Source organism: Melanotaenia boesemani, chromosome 5 (assembly GCF_017639745.1).
Source record: "Melanotaenia boesemani isolate fMelBoe1 chromosome 5, fMelBoe1.pri, whole genome shotgun sequence".
Taxonomy (NCBI): domain Eukaryota; kingdom Metazoa; phylum Chordata; class Actinopteri; order Atheriniformes; family Melanotaeniidae; genus Melanotaenia; species Melanotaenia boesemani.
The window spans coordinates 20,170,304-20,188,311 of NC_055686.1; the positions used below are offsets into that span (position 1 = coordinate 20,170,304).

The window sequence follows — 18,008 nt, forward strand, 5'->3', positions numbered from 1 at the left end:
GATGTTATTCCCATGATACTTGTCATTTCGACTGTTTGCTTCTGTTTGAAGACGCCTGTCTCTTGCATCCCAGTGCATAAGTTAATTAGGATAAAGTGAGGATAGAAATGTTTACATGCACACTCTTTTTCATTGTCATATCCCTGCTGTGATGTACCATTCGTCTATCTACACTCTCCTATGCCCCTCTCCGTAGCGGCTCAGAAAAAAAAACCGTTTGGACGTCCACTGATCACCGGAAACGGAAGTGGAAAGCTCAGGGATTAGTATGTTTACAACCCCTTGCATCTTGGATGCACCCGGCATCGACCTGCAGTCCAAATTAGACCCATGCAATTAGCATTTGTTGGTAAATGCTTAACGGAACAGAACGTGGCATATTATAACGGTCTGTTTAACTTCCTTTGCTGGGGAGGGAATTGTTATTGGGGACTAGCTGTGAGATATCCTTCGCAGCTTCGGGCCACCCACCATCTGTGGAAATGGGACAAGGGAACAGATGGCGCATCCAAGCCGGGCTGCAGGGCTGCTGACGCTTATCGTGTGTGTGCAAAGCTGGATATGAGTTTCAGTTATTAAAATATACCCTTGCCGTTGGCTGTTGTACAGAATCTTTCACTGAAGCCTCAGTGCCAGAGTGACTGCACTAAAAGAGACTGACGAAGGGAAAGGAAGCTGAGAAGCCTTGTATGCTGACAAAATTGATGCACGACGTTTCGACTATTGGCCCCAACTTAATCCTTTTTGAAGCGCGTTCATTTCCATGAACAATGGTCGACAACCGTTACGCCACAGCTCTGGTCATCGCCTGCGTGCTGAGCATACTGGCTACCGTGTATCTGTCCGTGGCCATCGGGACGCAGCACTGGTACCAGTACAGCAGTCCCACCGTGCGCGGAGAGGCCAACGTGTCCGAGCTGCACTCCATGTACGAGGAGTTCATGGATGGAGAGTTTGATGAGAAAACCTACAGCGACACTCTGTTCCGCCTCAACGGGACTGCGGGCCTCTGGTGGAGGTGTGTGATCGTTCCTGCCACCGCTCACTGGTACAAGGAACCAGGTATGTTTATGTAACTGACCTCACCGCTCATGTAGACTGACGTGTCGTTAGAAGTTCAGATCAGGCTCATTGCCAGGTTTGAGGTGTGTGGCAGAGATTTTCATTACAGTTTGATTGTCGCTTTACCTGCCCCAGATTATGTATCTAATGTATTTCCATAACGTTTTTTGTTTGTTTTTTTTTTTCACAAAACACCGACTTAGTGTAGCAACCCTTGCCTTAATTCAGTGTTTGTTGATTTAATTGTTTTCCCCTAAATACTTAAATGGAGAAAGTAATCCACTCAGATCCCGATCTGTCCCATGATCCAGGCTGGATTACCAACTGGATAAAAGTGGAAAAAGGCTCAGACCTCCTCAGAAGCTCCAGGTTAAAGCTTCTTCGTTATTTACCTCATAGTATATCAGCAACACACTTTAAAAGTCAGGATAGAGACAAAAAAAAAGGCAGAAGAGTTTATCAGTTATACGTAAGAGCATAAACGTTAACTGGTGACAAGTGAGGGTGTCAGGATTGGGTATAAAAGTAACATTCCCCAAAGGGTTAGTTTTTTTTCGAATAATAATGGGTCATGACTCTCCTCTTAGGACCCAACTCCATCAAAAGAATCACTGATCAGTTTTTGTTTTTGTTTTTAATCTCAATGCAATTGCCAAAACTTTTGTTCTTCAACATCTGCAGTGCAAATATGGTGACTCAGTTGTCAAGGCCTTGGGGCTTTTTCATTAATATTTTTTAGCTTGAACCCTGCCAGTAGGGATACAGTTATAATAGGTCAGTGGATGACACCATTTCTTTTCTCCTCCACACTGTACTTCAATACCTGGAACAAAGAGACATAGTGTATGCAAGCTGGTATTTGTGCCTTACAGCTCTGTTTAATACCATCGCACCCTGAGGACTGTTTTCTATGATGTCAGACTAAGGCAGCAGTTGTAGCTCAGGAGGAAGAGCAGTCATCTGAGAGTTAGGGGTTTGATTACCCTGACGACATGCCAAAGTGTCCTTGGGCAAAACACTGAGACCCACGTTGCCTCCCGATGTTTCTATCGGGGAGTGAATACGTGTGATAGAGCAATAGCACTTACTATTAGCATTTATTAGTAGTGTTAAAGCCTTTTGAGTGGTAAACATGACTAGAAAAGCGCTTTATAAATACAACCCACATCTAGCTTTTGATACAGGCCTTCTTAACAAATGGGCCCTAATTAGTCAGGATGGGCCCATATGCTCTTCCATCCTGTCTCAGCATAGGAACCCTTTCCTCTGCTGCTCTCTGTACATACTGTGCAGGATGGTTTGACTGCACTGCAGCCCATAACAAGCAACAGCGTTGTTAAATTCACAGACGACACAACAGTGTTGAATCTGATCACTGAAGGGGACAGTTCTGGTAGTCTGCAGAAATAACTTGCACTTTGTCCGAAAAATGAACTGATCATTACCCATTACCCAATATCTTCTTACAAATCTTCCTAAATTTGTTCGTAAGTTGTTCTTAAGACGTTTCTTTAGAAAACCCTCTGTCAGGTTCAGAAACATGCAGTACTGTGGAATTTTTTTGTATCTGTCCTCTTAGATTGGTGAATATGAATCTCTTCATAAATTGAAAGAATATGCTAGTGGGCCCTACTTTCTTATTAATCTGGGATCCATAGCATAACCTTGATATCCCAATAAAACTAATTATTATTATAAAATGTTACTGTTATAGTTAAATTCAATTAAAAAGAATGTACCAATGATCCATGCGTTACCAGCCGCTCCTTGTTTGAGGCGCAGGCCCTCGGAACCGCTCTGTAAGTTGAAGGAGTCATATGCTCCTCCCGTGAAGCAGGAGACCACATTTAGTTCAGCAACATCAGACATAATTCTGCACAACTTAATAAACATGGCTTCGTAGACTGTGTGCTTTACTGACTTGCTTGCAGTCCTGATCTGCCTTCAATTGAAAATCTATGGAGCGTCATGAATAGTAATTAGATAAACAGTTTCTTTCCAAAAGCAATAACTGCCCTGAACTCCTGTAGGACTTCAAATGTGAAATACTTGGGACACTAACGACATATGTGCAATACTTTCTGTCATGTGACATGTACAACATATCATAATACGTGCAAGAATACTTTGAATGTGCAATATATTTTCTGACTTGAATATGTTTCAGTGTAATTTATATATTTTCAGCTCGAACACTATATACATGTATAGTATACAGGTATATACATCATACTTATATCTGCAAATAACTCAAGGAGTGTGTACATCTGTTTATTTTTGTAAATATTTTATACCTTAGATCTTTTATTTATTTATCTTCTATACTGCTCTCTTTGCACTGACATTAGTGATGGCTTAATCTCATTGTATATGTGTGTAATGACAATAAAAGGCATTCTATTCTATTTCTATTCTGTGGCCTATTGAGACCTAAAATCTTGTATTAAGCAAGACCAGACTTGTATTCTTCTTGCAGAACTGTGACAATGACTTTTCTTAAGTCCTAAATCCATGCGTGACATAACACATTTGTGTACACATGCCGCTCCTAAGTTTTTTTTTTCCTTTTTTTTTTTTTTTTTTTTTTTTTTTGTATGATGCTGGCATCAATTGTTTTGCATTGTTTATATTCTCTATAACAGGGATCACCAACTCCAGTCCTCAAGGGTCACTATCTCCCAGGTATTGGATGTGTCCCTGTAGCAACACACCTGATTGGGTCATGATTGGGTCATTAATAGACTTGTGCAGAACTTGACAACAAGCTGTTGGAGATCCATTTAATCAGTAGGGAAACATCCAAAACCTGCAGGACATGGTTCTCGAGGAACAGAGTTGGTGGCCCCTGCCAATCAGCAAACACTGAAAATAATTTCCTTTGTATAAATAAAGTGCAAAATTACTGATGAATAACCCTTTCAGATGTCAAGATGGTGCTGGAGTGTCGAAGCTTCACTTTACCAGAGCAGTTTACCCCTAAATACAAAGAACCAGGAAACCACAACAGTGGCGAAGACATGCTGCGCACCTGTACGTTCAATATCAAGTTTATCCTTCTCCACTTATAGCAGTTGCACTAAGACATCTGAGAAATTATTAATTATGTGTGATAACATGTTGCTACTTATCAGACTAATGTTTTCTGTCATGGCCTCATCTAACTTACTGACAAGTCATACCTTCCTGTATCTGTATGTGAAGATCTGTGGAGATGCCAGTTTCTGCTGCCGCTAGTTTCTCTGGGTCTTGTGGTTTTGGCAGGCCTGATTGGGTTCTGTGCTTGCCTCTGCCGAAGCCTGGCTCCAACACTTGGGATAGGAGTGCTTCACCTCCTGGCTGGTAAGACCTGTTCCACTGCATCATTCTTTTTGTCTTTTTGTATAATGCATAAACTGTTTCAGTAAACAATGTCAGGCATCAAACTCTTAGCAATCAGTTTTCCTTTTTTTTTCTACTGCTGTGCTAAGATGACATTATCTCATCACAGATTTCTATATGGGGTCATAAATATTTGCACTTTTGCTATTTTCTATCATTTAAATGAGTATGTTACCCACATATAGCCACTATTTATAGGAGGTATTTACAGAAATAAATGTACTTCTCAAAATTTGTAAAATTTTCTAGACATGCTATTCAGTATCAAGTACTGGGTTGTATTTGAATTTAAACATGTACAGATGGATTGGAGACGCTACAATTTCTAATTATAACTAATACTGATGTTACTAAGTGGTTTTACAAACTGTAGTCCCAACATTCACATCTGCTCACGAGCACCAGGTGCTGCCTCCGAGCTTCTGCAAAGCCTGCCAATCAGAGCAAAGTAGGCTTTTAGGGAAGGGAGCGCTAAAGAGACAGGAGCTTCTTTCTGACAGCTGCTGCACTGAGATTACAGCTAAAACACAGTGTTTGAAATGAGCATAATAGCTCCTTTTTAAAAAGGTTTTTGGAGTCTGATTGTAGTAATCCACATTTGAAAACTTTAGAGTTGTGCCACTGAGGATTTAGTTTGAATCCAGTAATGTTAAAAAAAAGCATGTGAAAAATCCAGTTAATATATGTTAAACAAATAAATAGATTTTATCCTGAATAAACAATCTGCTAAAGAAAATACAGAAAACAGAACCTGTCATTGTTTTTCAAATCTAGGAAAGAAAGGCCTATAGTTCTTTAAAAACATTTCTAAACAAAATGGTTCTAACAATATTTTTTTTGTCTGAAACCTGATGATGAGGAAATGCTGAGCAGGTCTGTCTACATACTACTCATCCTGTGCCCTGCAGGTCTCTGCACTTTAGCCACAGTGTGCTGCTACCTGGCCGGGATGGACCTTCTCCACAGGGTGTCAATGCTTCCTGATAAGGTGGATGGCTCTCTGGGCTGGTCCCTTTACTTGGCCCTCATTTCCTCTCCTCTCCACATGATGGCCGCTGCGCTGCTGGTGTGGGCGGCACGCAGCCACAGTCAAAACTACTACCGCATGACCGCCTACCGGGTAGCGTAGTCTGAAACTCAACTCTGGATCGCAAAGCCTGTTTAGAGTTCATCCCCCCGCTCTGACACCAAGATGCATTTTCAATTGATGTCAAAGGAACAATATGTAGGTTAATCTGTGTGGTTTTTTCCCTGATAGATTAAAGTGTACATACACAGATGACCCTAAAGTAGTCTGCATTAGTATATTTGATTTTTTTTTACTTATCTCTCTGGGGGTTATGGTTTGCAAAGTCAGCCAGAAAGACATTTATGTTACAGCATGCAGTCCAGGTCAGAATTCTTGGCATCCTTGAAATAAATACACTGTTTCTAGAGTGAATCCAAACAAACCAATTCTTTATAATCAAATATAGTAATGTAGAATATGAACATAACCCAATTATTGGCTCTTTTGTATTGATTTCAGTTAGAATACATGACCTGAGGTAACCAGTACAATAAATCTTTTTTTCTTTTTTTAAATGATGAAGCCAAATCTGTGTTAGATAATCAGAAATTCTTCTGAACTGTGGCAGAATTTTGCACTTTGGTGCCCCCTAACGAAGGCAAATTCGGCATCCATCTGGCATCCTGTCTCTTCTCTGAGTGCTTTCCAGTTAATAAAAGTCAGTCCAATGCTGACTCTTTGTCTTATCTCTTGCTCTGTCACTTTCTCCATTCTTTGCTTGCTCTGATAATGTCCTCTTGTGCTTTTTTGCTGAATCAGCCATGGGTGGTGCATGTCCAAAACGACCAGTGTTGATATCTAGTTGCTGGCATGTTAAGAGGTGCCGTAAAGAAAAACACAAGCACATCATTTTTAGGTTGGAAACCCATGTAGTATTGCTTAAAAAGAAAAAAAAAATTGGATTCTTTCAGAACATGATGCCACCAAGAAAAAAAGGCATTTTGTAACTTTTAATGAGAAAAGAAAAAAAATGTTCTGACCATAGTAAAGCATGGTGGACGTTCTGTCATGCTGTGGAGTTTTTTCCCACCTCTGGCCCTGGCTATGTTGAGCATATCAAAGGAATGATAAAACTAGAAGCTATTAAGATATTTTAGATTACACTGTGTTAGCTAGTGCCAGAAAGCTAGTTTTTATGTGAAGGAATTAGTTCTTTCAGCAAGATGACAATGTGAATTTCACAGCCGACCTTACACAAGAAAACTAAAAATGGGAAGATTAACCTTTTTAAAAGGCCTGCATAGAGCCCTAAATTGAAGAGAGATTATTTCTTCTACTGCAAAAAACAAAAACCTATGACTGTGGAAGAGAGGTCGAAACTGAAAATAAGTATGTGCAGCAAGCTTCTACAAGAATGGCTTGGCAGCTGTTATCCTGTGAAAGGTTCTGTAATCAAATACCAGTTAGGATGCCAATAATTCTTCAGTAGCTGTTTTAGTAATTACAGCCATACATGTGTGAGGAATCAGCTGTGTCCCAGTTTCATTCTGCACATAGATTAAGTCAAGTTAAACAAACGTTTGAATTTTCATATAATTTCTATAGGTATGTAGTAATGAAGTCACTCAGGTAGCTGCAAACATTAAACAAAAGTTGCAGTCATGGCAGTACAAAACAAACTTGTTTGGAAGTTAAAATTAAAACAAATGTTTTCAGCTAACTGTGGTTAGATAAGAAAGAGGTCAACATGTCAGTGTATCATCACCCATTTGTAATGACACATTGAAAAACAGGTTTTCTGTGCAGTTTACGGCATTTAATCTGTCATATCTGATTACAGAAATGTTGCTTCTTCGTCGTTGTTGTTTGTACGGTGTTTTTATAAAAGTAGTTGTACACAATGTAATTTGATCCAAACTGTAATGGGCTAACAACTGAGTTAAGCATTTTAAAAATTATAAGCAAACATTCAGATTTTTGTTTATTATTATAATAATTATTATTACTACTCAATCCAACATAAAAGGCAAACAACTCTTAAAAAACTGAATTAAAACAAAGTTTTTAAACTGCTATTTAACAGGAAAGTGTATTCAAAGTCACAGATTGCTATCCATCAATATAAATGTTGCATACAAAGCAGCAGTATAGATTGGAGTACATGGTACATATTGAAGCTGACTTCTGACTTCTCCTGCTCGACTTTGGATCGCACCCACATTTACAGTGGAGTGTGATGGATTTTCCCCTTTGTTGGACCTAAAACACTACCTGTCAGTAATGCACTGCTGTACGAGACACACCCAGAGTTTGTTTGCAGTACAAGACAAAAAACATTTTCTTTCTATTTTTGTTAACAGGGGTTTGCTGATTTGTGCTGCAACTGCTTTGATGCAGTTAGATAATGTGGCACCAATGAGACTACTGTGTGTTTATGTTTCTGTGCTTTTGTCTTTTAAATTGAAGTCATATTTATTTATTCATTGCAATTGTGAATGTCAGACTCTGCTTATACTTTTTTGTATACTGTTTTTTCTACAATTTTTTCATCATTTACTCAACATAGTTGTGTTTCAATACTTACTGTTTTCTTGATCTTATCCATTTGTACAATCTTTTTTTGTGAATTTGGTTTCCTATCTGATGTTTGATGTCATTTTATTTTATTTATATTCGTATCTGTGTGTTCCATTTTGTTACTGCCATTATAAAAGGTAAAGAATTCAAATTCAGCAGGATTTAAGGGAAACAGCTTTTCTCTTCTTGCCATGATGAATGTACTTTAAAAGTCGTATTATGATAAGCTACAGTATTCCTTTGCACTTAATGATTTTGAACATATCCTGAATATTGCTGTAGTGATCAGTAGGGAATTTCTATTTTTCGAAAATGTAAATAACTAGGTAATTAAACACATTTGGGGGGGAAATAAAGGAAACCACTATCAACATTATTACCCTTTAAACCATGCTGTATGTTAAAAGATTAGCACCGCCTCCTTAAGTTTCATATTATCCATGGACATCTGTGAATGATGCTGTACATGTAGTTTTATAACTCTTATGAGGAATCGGACATGAGAAGCTATTCTATCCCTGAATGCTTTGTAATGTGTGACATTTGTGAGCTGAAACAGTTCATTATTGTACATGTAGAAATTGTGTGTGAGTGTATGCAAGCACACAAGTGCTGTCATTTCAATAAAATCATTCTTAGAAATGTATTTCACATCTGTCTCATCAGGTCAGGAACATCCTCACTCCTCTTCCTCTGATGCAAAGCTTTGCTCAGTGGCTTGTTTCTCGTCAGCCGTCTGCACTCGGATTGCAGGAATCATCACGCGCTTCTTTCGGGCCAGGGAGAGCGCAATGCCCTTCTCATAGTAGGCACATTCATTGATAAAGAAAGGGTAAAGAGGTTCGCTGCCTTTGTACCTCAGAGTTTCCCCTGAGAATGTCTGGAACAGGGGGTCTTGTGGGTGGAGCAGGCAAAAGTCTCGGTCCTGTAAGGAGAAATAGACAATTAGATTAATTAAAATAAACACCACATGTGAGATTTGTGAAGTTTCATGTGATTGAGAATCTAAATGTGGGGTACAGAATTGTCAAAGCATTAATATTCCCAAATAATTTGCCATTTTAAAGTATTTAGGTGGACGATTGCCTTTGCTCAATATAAAAACTAAGCAGAAGGAAACTTGTGACCTTTTGTTTTTTTCATGTGTTCAGGCAATTAAGAAGATTACACCAAGCTAAAACTTTGAAGTGAAGTCTATTAATGTATTCTTGATGGCCGCTCTAAAATGTCCCTTGACATCCATACAAAGGGTCTCTGCCGCTTTTCAAAAATACTAAATTAGTTGTTTTTATAAAGATAGCATAAAGTTTAGTGTCTTGAAGGAAATTTGTCTTAGGCTAAAATGTGCTGGTGCAACTGCATTACAACAATTATTAGGTGCAGTTTAAAACTGTCAAAGGAAGCTGGATTACTCAGGAGGAGCCCATGCAGGCACAATCTTAACTGAGGTTCAAACCCAGAACCATCAGTGCAAACCATCGCCACAAATGCACCTCAGTTCATCTTAACTTGAGCCCAGTGAAGGTGAAAGTTTACATTTGCTTTTACTTTCTTTTGTTGACAGGTTGGGTTTAAACTGAAATTTGTTGATACAAACAAAAGTGTTATCACTGTTCCTGAGTCTATGCAGAAACATCCACATAAAAATCCTGCTGTTTTCTATGCTTTGCTGCCTGAGTACCCAAAGATTTCAATGAGATGTTGATTGTTAAACTGACAGCCATCTTGGTTCTAGTGACAAACCTTTATACATGTCTATTTCTGAAGTTGTGTTACTTACCTGTTCGCATTTCAAATATAAAATCATTTGTAATTTGGCCGCCCCTGCCCCAGCATTTTAGATAAAATTTGTCGACATCAAATTTAAAGTGACATTTTTCAGTTTCAATATTTATTATGTATTTTTCTAGCATTTAAATTAAATGTTAAGATGTGGTTTTAAAGGATTTACACATCACTAAATTCTTTCATTTGCATTCTCCAGAGCAATCTTACGTTTTTTTAATCAAAGCCTTAAAATCAGAAGGTTTTACTTATTGCACGTGTTTACATTTGAGTATTTCTTCCCTAAATTGGCTTAGTTTTGTTGGACAATATTTGATAGATACAACTGGAAACATCACATTACATTTTTATAACCTTTTCTATATAAAATAAACTAAGAGGTGGAAAGAATCCCAATTCATGGTACCTTCTTTTCATTAAAAAGATTAAATGGATTCATTCAACTCACAATGTAAACTATAAGCTTAAGATTACTTGCATTAAGTCTTTTGATCACAATGCTCGCTGGTGCCATTTTTCATGAAAAGGTTCCACCCTGTGTTACAACATGATTTATATATAATGAAGGGACTGACTCACAAACACATGTGATTAATAAGCAGCAGGTGAGTTGACACTAAATGGTTAATTGTGAAGCCTTTTACAAAGGCTAATTATATTCCTCTGGACAAAAGCGGCTCTGTATTTGATTGTATCCTTATAAACTAAAATCTGCCCTGTGATTTATTGTTTGGAAGTTTATGCATGTTTTGTTAAGTGATTATGTTATTTCACCTAAATCCAGGTTAATTCTAACCTACATAAGTAGGTTAGTAATAAAGTTTTTACATCCTGAAGCCATAAATACTTCTCTGGCCATACCTGAAGATGAGGATGAATGGCTGCTGTGATGTAATGAGTCTCGCTGTCTCTTGGGTAGTCAATGTTTTTAACCATGGTGAACACATCCACAAATCCTCCTTCAAATACAGTCCCTGATTATAAAAGTAGAGCAGCCATAAAAATAGTTACAGCAAAAAACAAACAAACAAAAGTTTTAAAGATGCTAAAAGCTCTAAAGAGGGGATCTGTCTGATTTGCAGAGTACAACAACAACACTCAGTTGCTAATCTGGCAGATGATGTACCTGAGTTAAAGAAGTGGACCCAATCCAGCACATGCTGGACTCCCACTTTCATTGCTGTGTAGGTGTTTGACCTCACCACCCCATGGGGCTGAGGGCCGATCTCCATGGCTGCAAAAAGTAGGTTTTAGATGGAAAATATAACACATTATCCACCATGCAAATGTCTTTGACACACTGGCATAGTAAAAATAATGAAACTCACCGAAGCCATGTTTTCCTACTGAGTCAAGGGAATATGATTCTTTATTGGAGACGTCAAAATGAATGAATCTCATTGGTGTGTCTGGCATTTGTCTCTATGAAAATAGAGATGACCCCTTTTACTCATTTGTTCTGTCTAAACATACATTTATTGCAACAAACATGTAAATTCACAAGGTAATTCAGTGTAACAATAACAGTTAAACGTAGACCTTTAGTAAATGAACATGTACTGAGCTTAGATTTCCAAAAACAGCAGATAGCCGTAATTCAAGATTATAAATCATTAGAGGATTTTCCAAGCTGCCAACCCCCACACCACACTCACTGACACCAGGAATAGGCTGTTGGATTGAAAATGATCTCTTTTATTCTTTATTTCTAATGGCTATATATAGCATAGTGCTCTGCTTCCAAGAAATACCAGGTAAAGAGGCAAAAAATAACCTGCTAAGCAGCCATTTGCAACACTGTCTTCAAACAGAGGAAAGACAACTGATCTTTATGGAGGAATATTAGCAGTCATTTAAATTATGATATTGATTGGATATGTAATTATTACTGGACAGGATGTTAGTTTTTACGTGCAACTCTGAAGAATGTAAGTTTTATTTTATTTAGTAATTTTACCTTTCCAAATAATATTAAATGCTATGCACATGGCATATTTTACTATAATTTGTAAATAAACGGGTAAAGTAGATATTGTAAAATTACAATAAAGCTACAATCACCCAACAATTTTTGGACTAGGAGGAATCTGGAGCATCACACAAGAAGAACATACACTCTCCAGACAGGAGGGATACAGCCAAGGTCACAACTCAGAGGCTTATTGCTGCAAGGCAACTGTGCAAACCACCACATCTAACTATTGATAGTTTAGCCCAGGGGTGCCCAAACATTTTGCCTCCAATGGCCAAAGTGAAAATGTACCAGTGAGCCGCAGGCCAAAAACAGCGAATTTAAGGGTGAAACACAAATAAATATAAATAATAGTTCTTTTAATTATTGTTCATGCATGCAAATGCATTCTCTTCCATCACTGCAAATAACATCAGTATGGCAAAATAACAATAAAGGCATAGTTAAAAAAGCAAGAAACAAAAATGGCAGGCACTAAATTGTAACCAAATATAGTGCAAAATGTCATCAACATCAACTAATGCATGCTCAATAAGGCCAATTACTAACACTGGTGGGACACATGAAGGTGAGCTTTGGACATTACTAGTATGTCATTGAGGTGTGAGTCAGTCTTTCTAGTGTGACATACTCAAAATAGTTTTGATATCTAATAGGCGGTCCAGATGTAAAGGGCTGGCAGGCCCTATTTGGGCACTCCTAGCCCCTCTATTTGTTTGTACTTTAACGTACAGTTATGTGCCCTTAGTTGTCAGAGATGATTTTGTATTATTAAAATTATACAACGGTCAACAGTATTTACCTGAAGGACCATTTCACAGTAATTTTCTTAGAACCATATCTTTGGTTAAAGAAACTTGTTTTTGTTGGTGTTTTAAATTTGTGTTTTTCTCTGTGTTCTAGTGAATTCTTACAGGAAAGTTGTCGTTTTTCTACCTGCAGGTGTTGAAATATGTGAAGACAGATCCAGTCGCTGTCAGAGTATCCAATGAAGCATAGGCCCATGTTGGCGGTTGTGTTGTGAAGGTCACAAATAAGATCCACTGCTTCCTTAGTACCTTTGGGACCCAGCATGGAGTTCAGTTCCTGGGAACGGATGAACTCGTAAGGGGCCGCATCTGATAATGAACCACTGAAAGACAGACATCTTATTATTATCAGACCTGTTACCATGGGCAACATTGTCTCCTCTTATTGCCTTACTCGAGGGTGGCATGAGTGAAGCAGCGGTTCAGGTCTGTGTCCATGTATCTGCGGCACTGCTGTATGGCCCTTGGGTTTGAGAGCACCATCAGCACTGAGGGCTTTTCATCCTCTTCTTGAGTCTTCTTCGTCACTTTTCTCTTGACCTTTAGTAGCTCTCTCACCAAATAGATTCCAGACAACTCGTTGCCATGGGTACCACCACACACTGCGACCCGGGACAACCTCGGCAAATGCACTGGCTTATCTACCTCCATCTGACTGAGAGCAAGCAGTGCAGCAAGTAAAAGAATATAAAATATAGAAAATACAGTCAACAAAAGTACAGTTTGGTGCCTACAGTGTAGATCATGGGGTTTTTGCTAAGGTGCATCAGTATTTCACTCCGTGGGAGGTATCAGTTGTACCAATGATGATGTCACTGAGTACACTGTGGATAAAACTACAAGAAAAAACAGACATATAGATTTGTGAAATCTTACCTCACTTCTCTGGCTTGATGGAAAGGCCCAGTTCTGACTTTAAACCAACTCACAATCCACACGGAGAATAAAATTCTATTTAAAGTCTATGACAGAAATATTTTGGGTGAAATGTCAACTCCACAGATAATCAGTGCATCTTTCCCAATCTATCCTGGCATTACTTTTCTCGTATCTCTCTCTGCCGTTTACTCTCTTCCACCCTCTCCCAGGCTTTCATGCAGTTTCACTGATTCAGCATTTCCATCCCTCCCTCTGTACAGGCTGTAGCTGCCTGTTATGCACTCTCACCGTCTCCCAGCTACCTCTCGTACTGCACTGCACTACACTGTACTGTAGGCAGGGTGTGTCCTGAGTGTGATGCGGTGCATCAGTCCCTTCCTTTGGTCACAACAGCTGTGAGGTTACCCGAACCCTAAGCCCCTCCCTAGCTTTCCCTAACTCCCCATTTCTCTCTGCACCATGTATAGGATGGTAGGTTCTAGTCTGCCTTTCAGAAAACCAGCTGAAAATAAATCTGCTGGCATGACACAGCAGGTGAGGCACCGGTGATGTGTACATTGGAAGGAACAGCTCTTCTGGCACGGAGAATAACAAGAGAAGCAGCAGCATATTTAAAGATAACACTCGAAAGTTTACAGCTTCCGGAAAAGTTTAAGTTAGCAGAATGGGGATTACATTTAAGTTTACTTAAAACACACATCAATTGTATGTTACTTAAAGTCTGCGTGTTTATTTAAACTTTTCTTTTAAGTTTTGTTTTGAATACAGCTTGACCTAGACTAGATTTTACAAGCCCAGACCAAATCTTGCTTTTGCATAATCATAATCTATGTATCTGTAACTTACTTTTTTTTCCATGAAATAAAACCACCTTAAAATGACTTAGCCATAAACATTATAAACACCAGAAAAGAAATTTTCAAGAAGAAACAGCTACATTATACAAGGTCAAATGCAAGTAGAAGAAACAGTGGTAATGCTTTCACTTCTATCACTTTCTACAATATTTGAACGGCTCCATGACTGGCTTTGTCTTCTCCATTTAGCATTAGCTTCTGTTCTACCTTAGACTAGCTTCCCATTTCATTAGTTCCTCACATTCCATTCATGTATAAAAGAAGGGAAAGAGTTACATAGAACGTGCTGCCTGACATAGCCTGGCCTTTCTGAGGATGTAGGAGGTGTTCTGCAGATTCAGTGTAGATATCCTCAGCCACAGCATCTCATATGCCATACTAAAGAAAAAATAAATAAAATGAAAAGCACACACACACACAAAAAAAAACTAAACATGTTACAGACATGTTAACAGGATGATTTTTAGCATTACTGCACAAAAATGTGTAAAAAATGGGATATTTTAGTTTAGCATGTTGACAGCCATGCAAATGAGTGAGTAAAGCTAAGGTCCTGACCGAGCAGGGCACAGGAGGAGGTGCAGGAGGTTCCCAGAGCAGCAGAATTCATAACAAAGATAACATGCCATGATGCGTTCAGGGTCCTTGCTGTAGTTTCGCTAATACTGACAGCTGTTTTGAGATCAAGCCTGGACCCAGTAGGATTCCTGTGTTAGTAAGATAAGGAATCGAACACGATCAGCTTGTGGGGTAAATCGATCTAATCTGTTAACTATACCTTCTATAACTCAGAATACAACAGAGACCAGTGTAAACTTCATAAAGCTAGCTGTACTTAATGTTAGATCTCTGTCCAACAAGTCACTGTTAGTTAATGACTTCTTCATTTCTCACAGTTTAGATTTTCTTTTTCTGACAGAAACATGGTTAACAGAAGACACAAGTGCTACAGTTCTTAATCAAACAGCATCACCTCATTTTAGTTTTATGAATAAATGTCGAAACGGGAGGAAAGGGGGAGGAGAAGCAGCCTTATTTAAAGATTCATTCCAGTGTAAAGAGATTTCATTTGCTGATTTTACTTCTTTTGAATATCTTACTTTTATTTTAAGGGGCATTCCTAAAATCCTATTTCTAATCATCTACAGACGTCCAGGACATTGTGCAAATTTTATTGATGAATTTTCTGAATTATTGTCGGTTATCTCTACTGATTTTAACCATTTCATCATAACTGGGGATTTTAACATTCACATAGATAACATGACGGATGGTAATGTCAAGGAATTTTGTTCCATATTGGACATGTTTGGTTTGTGGCAACATGTAAAACAACCGACCCACATTCGAGGTCACATTCTGGACCTGGTTATTTCAAAGGGTGTTGATATTTCTTCTGTTGTGGTCACTGACTTGGCCTTGTCTGACCATTTTTGTATTTTGTTTGATTTACTGATCACTCAGAATGTCTAACCAACCTGCTTCCCCGTTAGGAAGAGGTACATTAATGAAAGAACAAGTTCTAAGTTTGTGGAGGCCATAGCCATGTTACCAACAACCAGTGCAGTCAGTTGATGGACTCCTGGATCATTTCAATCTGAAAGTCTTGAATGTAATGGATGCTGTTGCACCGATAAGAATCAAGAGCACCTTGATCAAACAGAAAACACCTGTGACAGGGTCAGCTGTCACCATAGTGGTAGTTCCAATCACCTACGGCACACACACAAACATACCTACCTGTTTGGAGGGGAATGGTTAGTGTTTCTATTTGTTTTGTATTTTACCTGTTCACTTACCTGTGAGTTTTTGGGGATGATGTAATTGATGTGATTACTTACCTGATGAGTAGATTGTGTTCAGCTGAATGTCATGAGTAGAGATGTGATGTGATTGGTTGTCCTGCCAGACACACCCCTTTTTGTACCCGGGAATCAAACTTTAAAGAGGACTGACCATGGGTTTAAGGGGGGGGGCTGAAGGGATTGAGTTTGATAAATGAAAGGATGAAGATTGTTGGATGAAGGATGAGAATGATGCCGATGGTGGTGAATTAGATGGATTGTACAGTGAAAACTGGGGAAAGTGAAAACAGTGAATGAGTAGCGGACGACATCATAGTCGACTTGTAAATAGTGTGAATATCGTTGTAAATATCACCAGCGCTGGTTCACTTCACCGCATCCTAAGGAGCAATCACCACAATAAAGCTCCAAGTAAACGCAAGCCTTCGACCACCGTTTTCTTTCATCTGGTGACAGAGCCTCGGCCCACTGCACTGTGTCTGTGGAAGCAGGCACAGGGTGGAACCCGGAACCCAGTTCCATCACAACACCATGGAGAAACACCACTGTGGTTACCAGCCTAAAAAGAGAATGCAGAAAAACTGAGCGGAAATGACAGAAAAATAAACTTTAAATTCACCATGAGCTGTACAAACAAAGCCTGCGTAACTATAACAATGAGCTGTGCAAGGCCAGAGAGCTGCATTTATCTGAAATGATTAACAGGAATGTCAACAATTCTCGCACTCTGTTTGCTATGATTGAAAAACTTACTAATCCTCCTATACAGATAAGCCCTGAGCTCCTTTCCACTGAGAAATGCAACCAATTTGCAAACTATTTTAGCCAAAAAATTAAAACAATTAGGCAAAATACTAATTCCACACAGTCACACAAGAAAACTAGTCTGTGTCTAAAACCTGGAAATAATTCTGATGTTATGTCGCAATTTAAAATGGTGAATTTAAAAGTCCTACAAGAAACAGTTTGGCATTTGAAATCAACAACATGCACTCTGGACATGATACCATCCGACTTTTTAAAAACAGTTTTTACCTCAGTAGAAAGTGATCTCCTACTGATAGTTAACAGCTCACTGGCATCAGGCATTTTTCCCAAGTCACTAAAGATAACTGCTATTAAGCCACTCCTAAAGAAAAGGACTCTAGACGCCTCTATTATGAACAACTATAGACCTGTCTCTAACCTCTCTTTTATTTCCAAGATTATTGAAAAAGTTGTATTTCACCAGCTTCATGACTTTTTAAATGAAAGTGGACATCTTGATAAATTTCAGTCCAGCTTCCGACCTCATCACAGCACTGAAACAGCTCTGGTCAAAGTGTTAAATGACATTAGGTTGAATACTGATTCTGGTCAAGTATCAGTCCTGGTTCTGTTGGATCTCAGTGCTGCGTTTGATACTGTAGATCAGAGGTCCCCAACCCTGGTCCTCAAGGCCCACTATCCTGCAGGTCTTAGATGTCTCCCTGCTGCAACACACCTGATTCAAATTAAACGGCTCTCTGACAGGCTCTGCACAAGTCTGCAACTGAGCCATTCATTTGAATCAGGTGTGTTGCAGCAGGGAGACATCTAAGACCTGCAGGATAGTGGGCCTTGAGGACCAGGGTTGGGGACCTCTGCTGTAGATCACAGAATCCTGTTGCACAGGCTGGAAAACTGGGTTGGACTTTCTGGAGAGGTCCTTAACTGGTTCAGGTCCTATTTTGAAGGCCAGAGTTATTTTGTTACGATCGGCAGCTATGAATCCGAGCGAGTGGCCATGACTTGTGGAGTCCCCAGGAGTCAGTCCTTGGACCTCTTCTGTTCAACTTGTATATGCTCCCTTTGGGTAAAATATTACAGAACTATAGCTTTAATTATCAAAGTTAT

At 39.0% G+C, this 18,008-nt stretch overlaps 2 protein-coding genes across 2 annotated transcripts; one reads left to right on the forward strand and one right to left on the reverse strand.

Moving 5' to 3' along the window:
* Positions 1–226: 226 nt before the first annotated feature.
* Positions 227–8,672, forward strand: LOC121640729 (claudin domain-containing protein 1-like). The gene is made up of 4 exons (XM_041986581.1): positions 227–1,062; positions 3,985–4,092; positions 4,264–4,401; positions 5,349–8,672. Exons 1-4 carry the CDS (start codon positions 771–773, stop codon positions 5,567–5,569), a joined length of 759 nt encoding a protein of 252 aa, XP_041842515.1. The 5' UTR covers positions 227–770; the 3' UTR covers positions 5,570–8,672.
* Positions 8,673–8,705: 33 nt separating this feature from the next.
* LOC121640728 (N-acyl-aromatic-L-amino acid amidohydrolase (carboxylate-forming) B-like) lies at positions 8,706–13,612 on the reverse strand. The gene is made up of 7 exons (XM_041986580.1): positions 13,469–13,612; positions 12,987–13,247; positions 12,720–12,915; positions 11,140–11,233; positions 10,938–11,045; positions 10,673–10,785; positions 8,706–8,951 (listed from the first exon to the last, which is right to left on the reverse strand). The coding sequence occupies exons 2-7, from the start codon at positions 13,241–13,243 to the stop codon at positions 8,706–8,708; spliced, it is 1,014 nt and encodes a 337-aa protein (XP_041842514.1). The 5' UTR covers positions 13,244–13,247; positions 13,469–13,612.
* Between the last annotated feature and the right edge of the window lie 4,396 nt (positions 13,613–18,008).